The 20,884-nt window shown below is 37.7% G+C and overlaps 1 protein-coding gene across 1 annotated transcript in view; it reads right to left on the reverse strand.

Moving 5' to 3' along the window:
- LOC139744630 (uncharacterized) overlaps positions 1-20,310 on the reverse strand; it is a 44,047-nt gene extending 23,737 nt beyond the window's left edge. Inside the window, exons 1-3 of the mRNA XM_071655063.1 lie at positions 20,171-20,310; positions 2,713-2,911; positions 734-798 (exon numbers count right to left, since the gene is read on the reverse strand). Coding sequence (XP_071511164.1) covers positions 734-773 — 40 coding nt within the window. The 5' untranslated portion in view covers positions 774-798; positions 2,713-2,911; positions 20,171-20,310. The remainder of the gene's footprint in view (positions 1-733; positions 799-2,712; positions 2,912-20,170) is intronic.
- Positions 20,311-20,884: the final 574 nt, after the last annotated feature.

Consider the following 20,884-nt stretch of genomic DNA (forward strand, 5'->3'; position numbering starts at 1 on the left):
TTTACTTCCTTGGTCAGTTCTCGCTCCTCCTGTAACCTTGCCTCGGCTTCAATCACCACAACCTAACACGCTCACTTCCTCATCAGATCTCTGCATTTTGCAGAAATGTGTTGCCTGGCAACAGGAACTCTTAATGAACGTTCAAGGAAGGTCACTGCTATTTATATTCAAAGTCTCTTAGCTTATCAAGAGAAGCCCATTAAAGACTCAGGGCAGTACTTTTTTACAGTTGAGAGACCTATAGAAGGCCATTGACTTTTTCCAACCTGAAATATTCTTCCATTTTCTCTGTAACTGCACAATTTAGACAGGTTTTTAATACTAAAAGCTGATTGAATTCTTTCCCATCCATTAGCCAGCTCATTCTGCATCCAGAGTTTCAACTAACCATTATGTCTGAAGGAGAGCATGAGGAAAGGGGGGGGGGGGGGGGGGGAGGGCATTAGAATTATGTTATCCTTCTTTGACTTTAACAAGCACTTTTTTTTTGAAAGCTTGTATTTCAATCTGTCGCTCAAACAGCACATACAGCTGTACTCACACAATCTTGATTGACCGCTTCGTAAAAATAATAACACAGAATTTAACACCATAAAAAAGAAAGCAAATCACATTTCATCTCCGGGAATATATATATTAAAAAAAAAAAATTGTTCTTGCAACTGGGACTGTTAAGAATGAACATTGTAGTTTGTGATATAAAGCAAGATGCTGGAACAAGGAAGTAACATACCTTCAAAGTCATCTTCATAGGAGCCTCCTGATCCAGCCATGGCTGTCTTTTCATCTCTTACACATCTGTTAAATTATCAACACAAAATATGCATCATCGGATCATATACAACACTGTAAGGCCTAACATATAGAACATATTTTTTATAACTTAGACACACACAAATATGCAAAAATACTGTACATTATTTTTTTCTCACATGTGCAATACATAAAACACAGACCAAAGTTCTGCAAAGATTCTGCCTAATTCAGAGATTACACTGAAAGAAAACAACATGTAACACATAATCCAGAGATTAGACAGGGACAGAAAAAAAGGAGAAACGAAAGATTTATTCCCCCCCCCCCCCCAGAGACCTTCATTACTGCCATTAAAACCACATTCACAATTCACACCCATACATTGTACACAGTATACACTTTTACCTTTCAAAGTATTGATACAGTCATAGAGGTGATGGCTAGTAACTGAACAGTGGGAATCAGAGGGAATGCTGAGGGATGATTGTTCCAATTCTTGTGGGAATCATTCCAGAGTACATTATATATCTATTGTTGAGTGAAAATTATTTGCTTCAGAACAGTCTCATATTCAAGTAATGTGCAGTTTATTGCCCCGTCACTGTACAGGCATGCTTACCTAGAAACATTATCCTGCACATTACTTGAATATGAGACCATTTTGAAGCAAATAATTTTCACAAAAAAATAGATAATTTATAATGTACTCTTAAATGAATCCCACAAGGATTGGAACAATCATCCCCCAGCATTCCCACTGATCAGTTACTAGCCATCCCTTTTAAGCGACTTTTCATTGATCCTTCATAATGTTCTTTTTGTCCTAATCAACATAAAATCATTCAAAACTGCCAATATGTAATTAAAGGTTCAATCAAATTCTCAACAGTCTTCCCCAACAACTACATTTCCCACTGCCGAAACTATCTGGCAAACTAATCCACTAAATACTACCATTTAAATCTTTTTTCATCCTGAAGTTTCAGATGACAGACCCTATTAGATTGAAGTAATTCCTCTTGAGCATTAAACTCCTGTTTATACCAATCAGTGAATTGAATTACAGCTCCATGTGGCATTGAAAGTATGCATCAAAACGAAATATCCATAAAAGCCCTTGAGCGGTCAGGCATATGGGATATGATGGCATTTGTCCAAGACAAGAAATGTGTGTTCCATGTCAACGTACATAGACTGTCGATGTGGCCTTACGCATATGTACAATGTACGACTGTCAAAAGTTAATTATGTACCTGCAGAGTTTTACTTTCTGTTATTCCAGCTACAAGTAATGTTTTCATTAACCAGATATTTGAAACCTTCATTGAGCCCTGAAAGTAATATCATCTAATGTGTTGGTCTAAAGTGATATGTTGATCCAGTCGAATGTTTGTTTTTGTCAAGCCCCAGGCTAAATCTGTGTCGATGCATTGCCCATATAAATGAATGCTATTATTCTAACACACTACATTCTCTCAATCAATCTATTCACCTTTTCTATTCCATTTTATTATACCTCAATGACATGAGTAGATAAAGTCTCTGAATTAATATCAGGCTTCGCTAAGCTTTATCGGCTGGCGATGCTACTGCATGAACATTATAATCCACGGGATTTAGAAGGCTAGGCTTAGCAGGGATTTACAAATTCCTCTTCTTATTCCCACTGGGGGAAAAAGAGCGAAAGGTGAAAGTTAGAAAAGTTTGTGTAATTCAGTGTCTTGTGAAATTCACAACACATTTGGCATTCTACACTGAAATCGCCATTCTTCCAAGTCTTACTAAAGTTCATTAAAATAATTTTAAAATAATGAAACTCTTGTATCAAGCTGGTGGAGGGCACATTTTCATGTGCAGTGTACAATGAGATAGATAATCAAAGCAGAATGTGATGAATTGTATACTACCATATCAAGTACAATGTATAAACCACACAATGTATCAACCACAACTCACCTTTCGGCAAAGAGAGCATCTGTCCGTGGAAGACACCAGGCATTCTGTCACTCTCAGAGATTCTCCCGCCTTCATCACGTCAGGACTGTCGAGCGGATGAGCGGCAGATGGCTCTGGGCGAATTAGATGGAACCAGCCGGCTGCTCACCGCCTTCCAACCATGATGCTAAATTTTGTTCTTGCGGCTCAGGGCGTCACGCTGCAGCATACAGAGAGAGATAGAGAGAGAAAAAAAAAATAGAAGGCTGGCAGTGAAAAGATCTGTCACCTGGGAGAAATGTCAGACCGCTGGTGGCTTGACAGATGGAAAAGAAAACAGGCATGCAGAAAGAATGATATATTGCATGGCCTACGTAATATAACAACATGGTTTCTCTCCCTGTAATGTCTGTTCTGCCTGATTGTGGGATATTGACTTTTGACTTTACCCACAGAGGACTGACATCATAATATATGCATTTTTATTGTAAACACTATCAGAATGTAGTTAGTTCCATGCATCTGGAATATGCAGCTTTCACTGTTAGTGTTAGTATCTTACCTACCAATTCTTATTTTGTTTTCATATCCTCACTGTGAAGGGAAAAACCAAATCACAAATCCTTGTTGTTGGTCATTAGTGTATTTTCTTCGTTTAAACAGGGTTCCACAATAGAAATGCAGAACACACTGTGGACATTGAAAAAAACATATTATGACTCCTTTGCAAAACAACAATGGGAATGTTCTAAACAGTATGTTTAAAAAGTCATCTGGCAACTTCATAGTTTGGTGTACAGAGGTGTTTCAAATTAGTTTCATAAATCTGTGCATTTCGGTGATTCAAGATTCCAATAGTTATATTCATAATGATAATAATGGTGATAATGATGATTATAATAATAATAAAACAAACAATAAACACTAGTGACAATAATCATATAATGTCAAGAATGACAGTGAGAAGATGAAGATAACAAATTTTGAATGTAGTGGTCCCAACAGACTTGAGAAATGATTCAAGACTTCAATTTCTCACTTCAGCTTATTAATATTACAAAGAGCATCAAAACATAGACTCGAAACATAGAGAAAACGAGACATAAAATCTTGTTGTATCACTAGCCTATGGACATGCAGTTTTTATGCAATCTCTCCACGAGGTAAAGTGTACCTCAGTCTGAAGTAGACCCCAATTGGATGGTAGAGATATTGATATCTAAAAGCATGTCAGCATATCATATCATCTTCGGTGTCTCCCCAGGAAAGAAGATGCCTGGGAGATAACAGACAGACCGCCTATCTCCTCTGGTCCCTGAATTCAATTACAGTACCGTACATCATGAGATCTGCATTCAATTACACTGCACAGGGTATGAAAAAAATGGTTTCTGTATGTAGCTCCTGTGATGACGGATTACTTTGCTACTTGTATTCCAATTACACACTCCCTCATCACTTTCCTTCTAGTCTTTGCTTCAGCGTATCACTACACAGTATGGAGGGTGCTGTACGAACCCACATGCCAACTTGCCCGGGGCAACCAAAACTCACTGTTAAGCAGGTTGAATTAATGGGTATTTGTCTGCTAGAAGTATCGCCCAAACGCCAAAATAAAAGAAGGAATTTCCTGATGTAAATTCTTTTTTAATGCTCTGCATGTAATAGTCCCTCATGCTCTCTTTGTGAACAATACTCAAATTACAACTTTGTATGTCCTTTTCTTGCAATTGTTGCTTTTTCTTTCTATAGCTATCTACTATAACTCTCTTTCTTTGTTTCATAGTCTCAAAAAAAGGTTTTATTATACATTCGATTTGTTCATGTCTCAGTATGTGAGGCACTTCCTAAACACACTATGTATCTTTAAAAAAAAAAAAAAAGAACACACACACGATCCTTAAACTAGCTACACCATGTGAAGAAAGAATGTATGTACTTCGAGAGAAACTCTGCAATACTTTGCACAAATTATCCAGAAAAATTCTGGTCTCTGAGACTGGCTGCACTGTTGATACCATGTCATTCAGGAGAAGAATTCCAACCAAAGTACACTGTAAGTGTTTGCCTGTTCATGGGCTGAACAAGCCAATTTTTCATGACAGGAAAGGCATTCATATTTAAAAAATAATCATCATAATGAGGACCCATGCCTGGGTTTCGCTTGATGAACATCACTACATTAGCTGTGTGCACATTATGTTCAAGCCTCTGTACCTTGAGAGCATCTCATAAACGGTGATGAAGATTACCATATTCATTCAGGCAAAGAATGCAATTTCTGAGTGCTTTAAAGGGTAAAGTGAACTCATGCCTGGAATTTATTTCTAGCATAATGAAAGCACTTTTGTAGAACAAGTGCAATTAGAATCACAATCAAGGAATAGAAAACTTGACAAGTACTATGTGTTTATTACTTTTCAATGTCTCTTTAATACATAATATTAAGAAAAGACAAAGACATCGTATGAAAACATGCAAGTTGGAAGTTATGCTCGATCGGGGGGGGGGGGGCATTTCAATGTATTTTTGAGTTTTTTTAATCATATCTAATACTATAGCATTGATTGACAGATGATGTTATCGAAAGAATCTTGATTTGCAAGGGTTTTTGTGGGCATGTCTGTACAATATCCAGTTAATATAAAGGAAAAAAAATATCTCTACAATGTATGGTAAATATTTAGATACTCTTTTGACCACATAAGAGATGATCTGGATATTATGTATCAATACAAGTCACCATGCACTTGCACTGCATGGCCCCTTGAAAGATATTATGGTGACTCACTTTCAGAAATTGTTGGACTTTGTTTACTGAGTTGTGCGATGACATTAAAAATACATGAAAAAAATAGAGAAGCGCTCTGAGAGCGCCCAGACCTCCAAGCAGCTCATTTCCACCACTGATCTTGTTCTCCAAAGGAGATCAGTGATGTCCACTCATATGTACAGTATGCATGCTGAAAATTGCCCGATTTCCCAATATAGAAGCCTTTTGTAACATGTACGTCATCAGCTTCCAGCTGCATGGTGCCTCGTCCGAGCAAAGCACGCACATTAGTGTGCGTTACATGCAAACCTCAGATCACTAGATCTTTGATGGTAGATCATTACCAAAATTTAATCATCTGTTCCTTGTGTTATTCTTAACCTTTCCTGTAAGTTTCATCCAAATCCATTCACAACTTTTTGAGTTATTTTGCACACAGACAAACAAATAAACACATGCCGATGAAATCATAACCTCCTTCGTTGGTGGAGGTAAAAAAAAAAATATTGGCAACTTTTTTTTTTTGGTGGGGGGGGGGGAGGGATTTTAATTTTGTTTAGATTTAATGTGTAACCAGTTTCATAGAATCTTTCTCCAATACGTCATATGCAGTAAAACTTTCAGAGTTGCAAGGTTCATACAGACAAAAATTAAAATCTTTATAGCAAAGCTACCCTCAGAATTAAATTAATGTCACTATCTTTTAAGGGAAATGACAAACTTCTCTAAATGAATTTTCTTTTAATAGTGTCTCACATCCACAACGCCAGTGACCAAGCACCGTTGTCCCTGGTGTACTTCTACTTCATTACAATCGGTGCGCACTAATTTCTGCCCGCTGTTTCAGCGACAGTCCGATGCTCTTGTCACCACTGCCTCAATTAAGAATGGCACGCTTCTCAGGGTCACGCCGGCTGCTTCTTCAATCTTGCATTCGCATCTCGGTCAGAGCACTCTCTCCCTTCCTCTCTCTTTTCAAGATCTTCTCTCTTCCCAATCCTCTCCCTCCCCCCCCACCCCCCCCCCCCCCACTTCGGTGACGCATTATTCCCTTGCAATGCCCTACAATTTGTCACTCCTGGCTTTGTAGCGTGGCACTAACGCGATTCCCAGAGGCTCACACCAAATGGGGAGCTCCATATGGCACGGAGGAGGTTTAGGGTAATTGGTGCACAAAGAGGCTGCAAAGTATCGCACAAGGCAGTGTGCAACATCACTCTGGTAGGAAACATACAGTACGTACAACAAGGTGTATAATACAATGTAGGCCAATATAACTGACGCCAGAAATCAAACGACACAAGCAATTTGTCTTGGATGACACATACATATATATATCATTCATTACTCAGGTGAACCCAGGTAATAATGACATTGCAGTAAGGATACACAGAACCATAACCAAACTGTAACAGTATTGATAACCGAACATAAACAGTAAAAGGTAACCTTATAGATGAACAGAACAAAAGCAATTAAGAGCATAATGAACAGGAATGAACTCTAAAATGCTTTGCGAACAGAAAGGCTCAGTCTTATATGAAATACAAAGCAAAAAGAGTAATATCGGAATACAGCATAAAAGAATTTAAAAAAAAGAGGATATTGATATAAGCAGAGAGTGATTGACTGAAGAAATACAGACGATGCAACTTGAGATAGAGAAAGAGAGGGAGAGAGAGAACAAACTGTCCTAAATGAAAGATTACACCAGTTGTATGACAATGACTGTGATGTGCAATATCTGGTAAAATGTGCAAGAAAAATACAGCGAAGAACTTCATTTATGCAAGAAGCAAATCTACATGTAAATATGGAAGAGATGTTATATGCACTGTCTGAGCTACAGCATTGATGTTTAATACAATAGCTTCAATCAACGCTAAAAAACATGAGGAGTTAAATTCAAATTGTGTTCTGAGTTGTATTACCCTTCAAACCAAAGCGATTGATTGACGGCTACCTATCAATGACCTGCAGATTATGATTCTAAGGCAATTGCTTGATATGAACAATATTAGACAGTATCATCATCAAGCTGTTCTAGTGTGTCAACATGTGTGACTTACACATATGAAAACTGAATAGTTTGTAAAGCTGTATATGCTCAACAATGTTGATAATATTGTTTCTACTTTTTTCTCTCTTTTTTGCACGTCACTGCCAAGTGCAGATCAGTAGATTGACAGTTCTATACACACATGAGATATGGTAGCCTGAAGAGGTGAGTCTGATTGAGTGGATGCTATTTCTCCATCACCGTGCTACTGCTAGCCCCACATACATTGTATTTTTATGTCTGTCTTTTTTTTTGCATCTGAACCACTGAGCAATAACTACAGCCTGCTTACAATGGAGCGTGCTCCTTTAAAGAAGCCATTACGGAGCTGATGAAAGCCAGAAAACTCCGGCAACATTGCCCGCCAGCCATATAGAAGGAGCGATTTACTGTTAAAAGCTTCCAGTGCGATGCAATCTCTTCCCGTCTCTCTCTTGCTCCTCTGTCTTTTGTCTTCATACTTGTTTTCCCTAGGCTCTTAAGCCATGGGATGTGAATAGAGTGGGCCATACCATGCCATTAGACACATCATATTCATCATCAGGCCTTGATGGCATTGTACACAGTGCTTCCTTCATTTCTGTTCATACATATCGTACACTGTACCGTGTTCATCGGACTGAACAGTTTGAACAGCTAACCAAATATGGCATCAATCTATGAAATAGTAATCGATAAGGTACAAAGGAAAAGAAAATACTGTATGATGTATCACAGTATAGCCACTGTCAAATGAAGAAGGTGGGGAAAAAATCCTATAAAAAACTGGGTACTTTAAGATGCATTTTGAACAGAGACACAAAAAGGAATAATTGCCTTGCAGTAAAATCATGTTTTGACAAATAAAAAAAGAACCATAATCTTGAAAATTATTATTCTAAAAAAAGTACGCAAAATTGAGTATGTTATGGTTCAGGTACTTGAACTAAAGAGTATCTGATATTCCATGCATCGTACAAGAACCACGGAATATCAAATAGGTTAGAACTGACATTGTAGATAAGTGTAATACTCATCATATCAGCATTCAAAAAGCCCTCCTCAACTAGAACTGAAGGAGGGATCACATTTCGACATTATCTAAAAGTTGTCATCTCAAAAATCTCCATCTTTAGGTTGGTCTTTAATATGCAAATGAATTTAAATTTCATGAATCAGTATCAAAATGAATTGAATAATTTCAATCGAGAACTGTATAATAAACAGAAAGTTTTTCCATAGACCAGAACTTTTTCTTTCTTTACCTTTGGTTCATTTATAAATGGCTATTAAAACTACCAAGTCCAAATGAACACGGAGTTTTAATCTCTGTGAATTTCCATACAATGTACTGCATACCAGCAAAACAGATTTTGCATCAAATCATACACTGTTGTTTCTGAATGCAAGCTATCCTGAACTTATGATTTTAGATTTTGAAACGGCACGCTATCCTTCTGTGCTAAACAAGTAGGTTTGAGAAAACTGCACCCCTTCATATGTGGTTACACATCAGGTGCTGAGCATGCTCATTAAGAGAAATGCTTGTAAGATAAATCATTAACTGCTGCCTATAACGGCTGGGGACCACCTTCAAGGATTATAAAACTGGTGATTAGTGTAATTAAGGGCTTGTTGGCTGACATCTAGGCAAGCAAAGGAAGGTGTATGGTGTAGTCATAGTCACAACAAAAGATGCCATGCAACGCAATAAACCATACAACATCAATTCAATGATATTCATGTTGGGGTTGTTTTCATGACATACAAGGTGTATGTCACAGTTCTGTATTTGGTTAGGAATACTTTTATAGGTTAGGCTTACTTATTTCACAGTGATGTCGTTTACTTCAATTTTACTGTGTTCTGATATTAAAGTCAGCAGACTTAAAAGTTCTGTAGCATGAAAGTGAACAGTTTCTTAGTTTCTTGAAAAGTAAATATTGTATTATTGCTCTTCATCAACATAGTAGACTGACCCGGCAGTCCACGCCACAGGATATACACAAACTGTGTAAAAATGGCCTTGGTTTCACTGCACAATGAAACAACAACCGTGAGACGTACAAACAAAATATCAATTTCAATGCAGGATGTAAATTGCATTCAGTCTACATGTATACCAGCATATTTGTTGACTTTTGAGATGAAACATGACCACGACATTCAGAAGAACACTGGATCCACAGCTGTACTTCTTTTTATTTTTTTCCTTCACATACACTTAAGACAAGTACATACAATGATCTTCCTTTTACAACTGTGGTGTGTAACAGAAAATGAATCAATACTTCTTTTATTCAAAAGTGCCTGTAGCAACTAGGCCTATATGACATACATTGTACATGTATTTTGCATTATACCTCAGTTTCAAAGTCAGACTAACCTCAAACCAAAAGTCCCTCAATTTGGGGTATTATAGGCCTATATCAGTACAGCTGTATGTTGATCTACAAATCAAGAATAGACTTTAATATCCGATGCTTAGATTTTTAGCACAATCGTTTGCCGCCTTTTTACAAAAGTAAGCAAGCAGCCCACGGGACCAATTCAGCTGCTGTTTCCTTTAAAAGCAGTTTTAATACTAGCCCAAGCACACAATGAAGGAGATGAGTTTAAAAGATGCAGGTCTACCAAATAATTCCCCATTGAATCGTACAGTGACCTGTACACTGTAAACACTCCCCATTCATAATAAAAGGCATTGAGTTGTGATCACGGCGAAGCCATTCAATTCAAACCCTCTTGCTACATAATACCAGTCACACTGCTAGGAGGAATTCCTGTGTCTATTGGATAATCTTTTGGAAAGACCCATTCTCATTCAAATTCTAAGCTTGTGTCTTCATTACCTTCAAAAGGCTATAATCTTCAGTGTTTGTAGTATCACTATTGTACAATATAGGGCTAGTGAATTAAAGGACACTAAATCAGCACTTTAATAGTCTGCCATGCTAGCTTGTTTGGACATTGGTTTAGAACCTGGCTTAGTCACAAAGATGCATTCAAACTTGTAGTTTTTTTCTTTCTCTCTTACCCCCCCCCCCTTTCCTCCGAGTTCAAATGCATTCTTGGAAGCCTCAATGTTCAAATGTCTGATCTATAATGTACACTGCTGATGTGTATTTTCCATTTCCTCTTTTTGAAAGCAATTCATTCATGTCTTGCAATCTACAATGTACAATTGATGTCAGCATTTTTTTTTTCATCTGAAATATGATATTTTAATACCCCTAGCAAACGGGAGACTCCAACTTGGAGCGCACTTCACGAGCGCGAAGCGCGAAGTTCCTTACGGCCGGGGTCCAGGGCCCGCTTACGGGTCCTGGAAGCTCTAGGGTTCTAGATGCTCTCTCGTGCTATCTAATGGCTTATTTTTCAACATACGATGACATTTAGTAAGAAATCATTTCAAGCGGGAGACACAGAGACAGGGCGGGAGAACGGGAGATTTTGCAAATATGGGCTTTCGGCGGGAGATCTCCCGTCGAAAGCGGAAGAGTTGGAGTCTCTGTATGCGTGCTATATATACAAATGTACATGTTATACCAAAATTGGCAAATAGTTTCCAAACAGGCTATGCCAGTTCTGCAGTTCATATGATGTACCGCGGGTAATGATAGAATATTAACCAATATTGTAAAATGGAGAATGTTCGTGTGCATTTTAATTTCGTGAATTTTGCAAGAGTTAAGATTCACGAAATTAAAATGCTTGCGAAGGCTCTTGTCTACACTATATGCGTTGAATGCCAGAGGCACTGTGGGAAAATTTCATGCCGTGAAAAAGGCTGTCTGTTCCAATTCGCTAAAATTTCATGCCGCTAAAATTTCATGTTTTACAGTACTGCACATGACCATGCAATGTAAATATAACTGAAGCTAAATTTGAAAGTCTAATGCCTGTGCTCCTAATAACACTTTATTCAACTTTCAATTGCCTAGTAAATTATTCAACAAATATGTGCAGGCCTTAGGCCTAGGTCCTTTACATATCAGTATGGATAAATGTACAAATCTCTGAATTTTTAAATTCATGTTTAAATTGAACAACCAAATTTCTTCTTCATTTCAGCAACACGTACCTCTTAATTTGATAATACTTAGTCAAATAGTTGGTATTCTTGAACATGAACTCTGCAATATTGCCAGACTTTGAGTACAAAAGAGGGCGCTTTTTGTAATGCTCACAGAATGTGATTGGCCACTGCCTTTCAATACATAATACCAACTATGAAATAACGGCAGATATTTTAGTTGTCATTTTGGCTACGCACAGTTCTGTTCCAGTATTTGATCTCTCATGTGATGCGCAAAGTCTAGTGTGCAGTGATAGTACACAGACCGCTGGCACTGCTCTCATGACTGGGTCATACACTACGATACAGGGGGCCGAAAATTAAGTGATGTCACTGTGACACATTCCATACAAGCTCACTGCTATTTTCGCCATTATTCATGTGTTCGTAACGCGCCTAGTTCAAGTCATGTGACAATTCTTATCAGAAAGTTGGAACTAGTGGCGACTGGCAAGGCCTACTGCGCATGTTACAAATTTGTATCTGCGATACTACTAATTTATTGATAAATTTGTAGAGAATTCTCTCTTCATAAATGATTTCAAACTTTGTATAGTGCTATGCCATGGTATGGTGTACATCCATACACATGAACAAAAAAGCTCCCTCTGTAGGTTTTGTCTGCATTAGTGAACCCGGCAGGCAGCCGCACCAACAGCCTTCACCAGGCTTCTCATCAAATTAACTCTAAACCTCAATGAACTTTCGCGCTGTTAACTCAGGCTCCCTAATGATAACAACAACAACAAACTTTAACAGTAACTGTGGCAAAATGCCATGTCATTGCACATGACTTTCCCCAGTAGTATACAAAAACAATTTTTCCTTTGTAAGTGTGATGTTTTTTATAATCGTTTTTTTTTTCTTTTTCACTGGGAGCTTTTTTCAATGTTTATTAGTCATACCTGTAGTGATAATAAGGAGAGTCAAAGTATGACCTTGAAGGGAAGTAAGACATAACTATATTAAACATTTTGAATTCACTTTTTCTATAAAAAAATAACACATGAACAAAAGCCTACACTAGAGATGTTTCCATCATACAGCCCTATGCCAAATTAATTAACAACATGTGAATCTTCTTCTCTCTGATGCCAATAGAGGGTGTTTGTACAAAATGAGTCCATGTGCTGTCTCTGCCAGAACAACCTCCCCAACCTCCAGTTTTTGTTTTCAGACACAATAAAATCTTATGAGGTGAAAGATCATAACACTAAATGCAGGTAGACATTGAGATGCGTGTGGGTGGGTGGGAGGGGCTGCATCTTGGTACACTGTTCTAGATAATCACACATTTTCATAATAGTCCTCTAGGAAAATTGATGATATTTTTTCCTCCCCCCCCCCTCCATTTTCATTCTTCACTCACTACCCAACAATAATTCTGTACCTGATCAATTATGAACACATCTGTTATTAGAAAAAGAAAAAGATCTACTTTATACAGCTGTACATGTATTATCACAGAGATCATTCCAAACATCTTCATTATAAAATCACCAGGGCCCTGTTTTATGAAGACTCAATTGATTATAAAGTTGATTTCTATAATACGTCTATGGCAGCCTGTGTTTAAGGAAATTTTAAATTGATTTCATCTTTTGATAAAACAGGGCCCAGATAGCATTATAGATTTTAAGATGATCACTGTTTCATTAACTGCAACCATCAAGCATACAATATCACATTTTGTAATAACATTAGAATGCTCCATTGTACATGACCTTGGAGTTTTGACTCAAATGCATGCTCTTCCTTCCTGCTGAGGAAGGAAAAAAGAAAATTGATAAGACACATACATTGTACTTGACCAGCTGGGTTCCCTTCTCTCCCTATACTGTTCTACGGTGAATCTTGACAAACCAAGTACATTGTAAGTGCAGGATGTATATGAACTACATGTATAACTAGACTTGAACTCATTACTGCGACAAGTTTAGGTGATACACCACAAAAAGCATAAATCAAAGGGAATCGGACTAACAATACTTCAGAATTGTTATCAAAAATTTGTCATCTTGGAAAATGACTCAATTCATCTGGTCTAAATGTGTGCAAATATTGGGGCAACAGGCTATGTATTCATGGATACACAGTAATAAGTATTTTTCATTTTGACCCTAATTTGCATACATATGTATAGACACATATGTACAATGTAAAGCATATCTCCCACCCTTCCATATTTTCCCCAACAGGCTAAAACATAACATGATAAACAGCCTTGCACATCATTTGACTTAGCGTAAACATTGTACAGTTTGTAGTACAATTGTATCAAACATCAATGGCTGTCTCTTGCAGACACCTCTTTTTCACACTGTAAAATTAATCCAGTTTAAAATGGCACACAACAGGTAGCATGTGTCATTTCCAAGTCAAGGTTGAAACCATTTAACCACTGGAATCTGCGAAACAAGCTTCTCCCAACCCCCCACCTCCACCCCCAAAAGAGAGAGAAAAAAATGCCAGCAATAATAGAATATAAAACAAATACCGGGTACATGTCCCCTTTTTTTTTTCTAATGCATGAATAGCATCACGCAGAGTTTCGGTGGCGTTGCCAAGGAGACAGTCTGTGCATTTGCCCATCCCTTTTACCTCCTACTGCGTCAAACTAGATCACTGCTGTTGTTGTTTACCAATGCATACAAACAGAGAAGAAAAAAAGATCATCAAGGTCAGGAAGACATCCCCCAAAAACACCCCTCCCTGCAAAGGTATTGTATTTGCAGTTTTGTCCCATGTTGCTCTTTTCACCACTAACCCTTCACCAACATGAATCTTGCCAATGCAGTTTTTGTACCCCACTTCATTGGCTTTCAGGACCTGCATCAAACTTTTGCGGCCCAAGTATTACATGACATTTTTCCACATCCTCAAAAAGACTCTCAAAGTCAAATCCTGCAATAATGATAGATGTTGAAATTGTTGGCTATACATATTCGCAAAAAAATCATGTTGCCAGACACTTCACTATTTGTTGCCTGCATCAGAATGTAATCAAACTGAGAAGCACAAAACATGTTGTTGCTTTTTCTTTTTTTTTTTTTTTTTGCATTCTCAAGAAATTTTAAAATCACTTTTCATTCTCTTAGTCTTGTTTGTGATCATTGCTATTTCCATCTTCCAAACAAAATCACATGGGCATGATAAATTGTGATGGCCGCTTCAAAGACAAATCAAGCTCTCGTCATTAATAATGAAATCATGTACCGGTAATGTACAGTATTTCTGGATTCTTTCCACACAGAGAGGGTCACAATGTACCAAGGTACTGTATCAAAATCAGTACGGTACTTAACATCAGTTATACAGCAACTACCAGACTGAATACAGATCCAATCAATTGACAAATTTAATCAATCATGTACAAGTACATGTACATTTTGTTTCTATCAACCTATCAATACAATGCTACACTGTAGGCAGTCGCAGGAGTCTAAAATTGTATTTTCCACCTTTTTTTTTTAAAGTATATTGTTGATAAATTGCAACTTACATACTATCTGGATTGTCAAAGTCAAATTCTCAAATAGCAGTGCGTAACTTTACACTATTTTTATATCAGCACATTAAGATATTGTGCACGATCTACAGCCGTAAAATGCACATGCTGTACGCTGCTGTATTATGTTTCAACCTGCATACAAACTGTACGACCTACTGTTGTACAAATCCTTTTCTATTCTACAGTGTGTCACTGACTGTGTTCCTACCAGGGAGTTTCTACACAATGAAAGCTCATCAATTCATTATTGTAAGCATGACAAATTGTACATGTACTGTACAATGTGATGCCTTCCCTTTAAAAAAAGAAGAAGCTATTTTCAAATATTACAGAACATTAAATTTAAAGGTATTACACTTGAAGGTACATTTTGTATACGGAGTGTATTCACAGCTGATTTCAACCAGAACTGTCACGTGTTCATTTTTTGTTTTTGTTTTTTGTACTCTATGTTCATCATTAAGTGGCCAAATTCTTTTAATTCCGTTTGTCTACTGCCTAGAGATGTCCTTGTGCAGTTGCTGTCTGGCAATCTAGCAAATAGGTAATTTGCAATTCAGGTTCTTTGCGACGGTAGGAATAATGTAGTGGTGCTGAGGTCTTTGGCACAACATTGATTTCATGAGAAGAAGTTTGATGTTTGAATTACTTATCATGCTTGCATGTGCAGTATCTATTTTTTTTCCACTGTATGTTTCTCAAAGTGCACGTTCCTTTATATTAAGCTACATAAAAAAGTTAGTCCTGTAGAGTGTAATCTTTGCACCCTACCCTTGATTACAACACTGCACAATGAAGACACAGTTGTAGTAAAGGAATGACTTTGGTGCAGCAGACACAAGTACACATGTACAGTACATACGATTTTCTGTATCATACAAATATACAATACAGAAAAGGATCAACAAAAATTCAGTTTCATCTAGAAATGTTCACTGAAACTTGAAGTACATGTATTATTTGCACTATTCACAGATCTTTTTTAAATGCATTTGGACAAACATGCCATTGGCATAGGCAACTCAATATTTTTTAAATTTTCAAGTATATTGTATGTTTTTTAAAAGTTATAACATTTCTATGCACTTCAAAACAAAACAACAACAAAAGAGAAAAAAAGTAAATTTTGTCTACACTGCTTAACCACTATTGAGATCCATGAAAGTGTGTCAGAGTACAAAAATTCAGGATGAAGGCAACTTCCAGCAGCAATATACTGTATATCAAAGATTACCAGGTCAAGTCAATGAAGTCAGAACAGCCAAAATTTATGACTGCAGTTGAGTAGACTCATAAATACCAAAGTTCCCTGTGGTCCTGTCCTAAAGAAGAAAAACTGAAGTTTTTTCCCTCACTTTCCAAGTTTATGAATTGAAGAAAAAATACTGCAAAAATAAATGGCCAAGATTGCTGATACAAACTAATGACCATGCACTGAAGTTACTCTGCAGATGGATAACATCTCTACTGTGCATACTCTCTTGAATGGCACAATCTAAAGAAATATGAGGAAAATATGCCCTATACCAGGGAGGTGACCTGCCTATAGATACCAAAAAATGCACACACAGACACAATACACACAAACATACACAAGCCAAGAGAGGTGTCATGTACAAGTATGACTACAGGAACTAGAGGAAAATTAACTACTTCCTGAATGGTTTCTGAGATTATGGACCTACACTAGGGCAGTGGTCCCCGACAGGTCAGAGCATACACATACAATGTACTTGATCTATTTTTTTTTTCTGCTTTTTGTTTATTCATCTCTCTCTCTCTCTCTTTTTCTTTTTTTTTCTCTTGTTTCTACAAGGCCTTGTGTCAAAGGAAACCAAAGCCCAAATAAAATGGGGACAGAGTGAAAGCAGCAATATTAGTATCACACATTAGGGGAAGTTGATGAAAATCAGACAATCCATTCAAAAGTTATGAATTTTTACAGTTTTTGTGCTGTCATTGCTGGATAAGAAGACTATAAATGCAGTTCAAGACATTTTGGACAACAATAAAAGAATATGTAAGGAAAATTCCACAAAATTTCATTTTTTCATGAAAAGTACACATTCTATGGATTTGTTTACATGTGTATGTGGCAAATACATGTTGAAGGACAAGTTCACTTTCATACTTTACAGGCTGTGATTTGAGAGAGAATGCAACAATGTAGTTCAATACATCGGTGAAAGTTTGAGGAAAATTGGACAGTCTGTTCACAAGTTATGATTTTTTTTTTTTTAGATTTCAGTACAGCCATCACTGGATTAGCTTTAGAAGACTAACTACTGCTTGTGGTGTCACAAGTGTAGAACGATACAAAGAAAATGTACATTGTACCGTACCTGTAGAAAATTCAACATGTATTTCACTTTTATCGCATTAGCATGGCCGGCGGGGGGCTCGGGCCCCCCCCCCCTTTTTTTTTGCACCATACAAAGGAATACATAAGGCGTCACCACTTTGGCCCCCCACCCCCCACTTTTTTTTACCCCGGAAGTACGTAAGTGGCACTAGAAAGAAATATAGACCGTGAAGAGCACAGTGCGCTGAAGACCTTTCTTTTTTTGCTTGTCATCCGAAGAAACCCGGAAGCGGAATGAGAAAGATGAGCTGAATACCTTTTTTTTGCTTGTCAGCTGAACAAACCCGGAAGTGGGCCCCCCACTTTTGAAAACTCTCCGATGGCCCTGATTAGTACATATGACTTGTCTCTTTCAGAAGGCAGCTCTAGGAAATAATATTACCTGTAACAGGTACATTGTATGTCAGTGACAAGTCGAGGGAATGTGTGCACTTTTTCCCAAAAATGAAATTTTGTGAAATTCTCTTTATATTTTCCTTATATCGTTTTACACACGTGACATCATAAACTGTAGAAGTCTTCTAAAAAAGAAGTGACTGTGCAGACTCTGTAAAAATTCATAACTTTTGAACAGATTGTCTGATTTGCCTCAAACTTTTACTGATATGTTCTACTAACATTGCTGCATTAAATCAATCCACGCTGCACATGAAGGTGCTTCATGTGTTGAGGAAATATGAGGATGATGTCTTAAAGAAAATGCTATTAGAGTCTAAAGTGAATGAGCCAAGAAAGCGAGGGCAACCAAAGAAAATGTAGGACAGGTGAAGGAAGAGCTTGTGAGGGTTGGCTTAAGAAAGGATGATGCGCCCTAAATCGGGAGAGAGAACGAGAATTGAGTAGGTGTGTGCTATTGCTGTGAGAGCTGTGAGGTAATTCCAGCCATCCCCGTTCTCTGGGACAGACCTGGATAAAAATTGGTATGATGATAATGATGACATTATTTCTGAAAGAGGGGATGTATAAAGTCAAGTGCCATTTCAGTTTGCTACAAAAGTTAATTTATATTGTACATGTTTGTTGAATTTTGGTTCACAATTCTTTTCTTTTTTTTAACATTTAATAAGGGCACCAAAATGGGGTGGGCGAAAGTCAAAATCCAGTGACAATGAGCTCAGCTTTGCTTGCTACGGTGTACATACAACTTTTATGTACTTCTTCATAGGAGTTTTATAGCAAAACAAGCACAATACTATGCCAGAAAAGGTACATAAGACAAAAAAACACACAGTTTGACACAGAAAAATATCTAATACATGTATAGCCTATAGGCCTTGTAAATAAATATATTATATATTAATTAATTATTATCATATATGAGAGAAATCTTTCAATCAGGCCCAAGGTCATTTTTCTGGTCAGCATAACGCAAATGAAGATAAATATAGGCCAGACAGTATGCAGACACTCTTGTCTACATTTGTTATCCGTACATTTATAGCTTCTATATTGTGATTAATAAGACATTACGAGTTGACAGTGCGGTACGGGCACCTGGCAGCAGTAAATTGTACCAGATTCCTGTAAAGAATGGGTTTGAGCAGACAGAAAGATCCATCTGTCTGGAGGAGTCTTTTATTTTTTTGACATTATCCAGGGCTCGACACTAACAGTGGCCCGGTGGCCACCAAAAATGAAAGTCGGGCCACCAAATTTTAAAAAAGGGCAAATTTGTTGGCCCACCTCGGGCCACCAAAGTTTTTTGAAAAGTTTCATTTATTCATGTTAAGATGTTGCAACCCATGTGCCTGTCAATGAATATTTATACTTAGTCTTACCATTCAGCAGTTAAATTTGTTTAAAGGATGGATGAAAAGGACTGAATGAGTGCCTGAGAGTGAGTGTTGCGAGTGTGATGAGGATTGTTTATGAGTAGATATGTCCAGCTTCCAATTCTTACTATGATAAAACTTAAATATTTGACTCATCAAAAAAAAAGCAGGAATTTTAATGTTTTTTATTGTTATTGGGGGCCACCAAATTTTTCTCTCGGGCCACCAAAAATTTGAAATTGATGATTTAGGTGGCCCCATCGAGCCACCAAATAAAAAAGTTAGTGTGGAGCCCTGCATTAGCACTCTCCTCCGGAGACACTATATCTAGGACTCTAGGAGGGGATCCGTGAAGCCAGACGCAGTCTCCGCGGAACATATCCAGACGACCAGATACAGACCGATCTTTCGGTCAAGGGTTTGAGCACATTTCTCAAGCTATTTTACTCATGCTCGTGCTACATTCACTAGTAGATTCTGGTAGACTGGCAGTGGTACCTTCATGGATTGATATATGAACACTCTGTCTTTGTTTACAAATTAAATTTATGGCAAGTGTGTATGCAAATTAAACTTAAAGTTTGCAAGAATCTTCAAGATTGAAGAAGGAGGCAGACTGAACCAGAGGGGCTAGGGCAGAAGAAATGAGGCACATTTTCAAGATTAAACAAATGCTGGCTGCATACGAATACCAAAATAGCTAGCAAACGTACGTGACCTCAGTGTTTCCAAATTTACAAAGCCTTCCTGAACACAACACTCACTCCACTTCGAATTCACGATGTACGGTTCGGGACTAGTAGCTTACGCGGGGAGTAACGGGGTCACATCAGTCTACATGCCGGTGAGCACGACAAAGCCCCTTCACAAGCAAAATCATTCATCAAGCACACGCACATTGATGTTTCAATAAAAATCAGTGAACATTGATAACTTCAATCTCACCTGTAATTGTCGATGCACTGCCCAAATGTGTAGAAGTGTCAATATGAATAATAATGATCAATTCAAACGGTGTGATATTTCGTTTTTTGATCCACTAAGTCAACAACGCCGTTTTCCTAACGACGGTTGTTCTCTACGCTTCATACACCTTTTGTACGGGTACGCATACATACGGTACAGTCATCTGTATCGCACGCATATGCAGTGCGCTCTCTATGCATCACCATTCACTCCACACACATCTCTTGTGACGTACGTAAGCGTCAAAACGCGCACGCACGCACGCACGCACGCACGCACGCACGCAACTATTGTGAAGCGAACAACACAACTTCGCATTCACCACTTACTAGTAATAAATTGTGCTATTTTCACGGGTGTTTTGTTCGTATAAAAGTTCCGGATTTTAGTTGATTTCTGAGGAATTAAAAATCTCCCTATACCCCCTTTCTGTAGAATTCCCTTAAAAATACAACAGACATCACGTCCATCACGTTTATCGGGAATGATGATGTTTCAGCGCCATCTGTGGGATCATTTCGAAACCGTCTAACGGTTGATCACAGTGGCTAGTATTTTCGTCAAATTTTCTATGTGCTTGTAAATATCTGTAAATAAATTGTATTATAATGTAAATATCACCAGTCTGCAAGAATCTTCAGTCTATTGAAGGAGGCAGACTTAATCAGAAGAAGAAGAAGAAGAAGATCCGAA

This window comes from Diadema antillarum, unplaced genomic scaffold (assembly GCF_040938485.1).
Source record: "Diadema antillarum isolate AM-2024a unplaced genomic scaffold, OU_Dant_1.0 scf00000035, whole genome shotgun sequence".
In the NCBI taxonomy this organism is placed as follows: Eukaryota; Metazoa; Echinodermata; class Echinoidea; order Diadematoida; family Diadematidae; genus Diadema; species Diadema antillarum.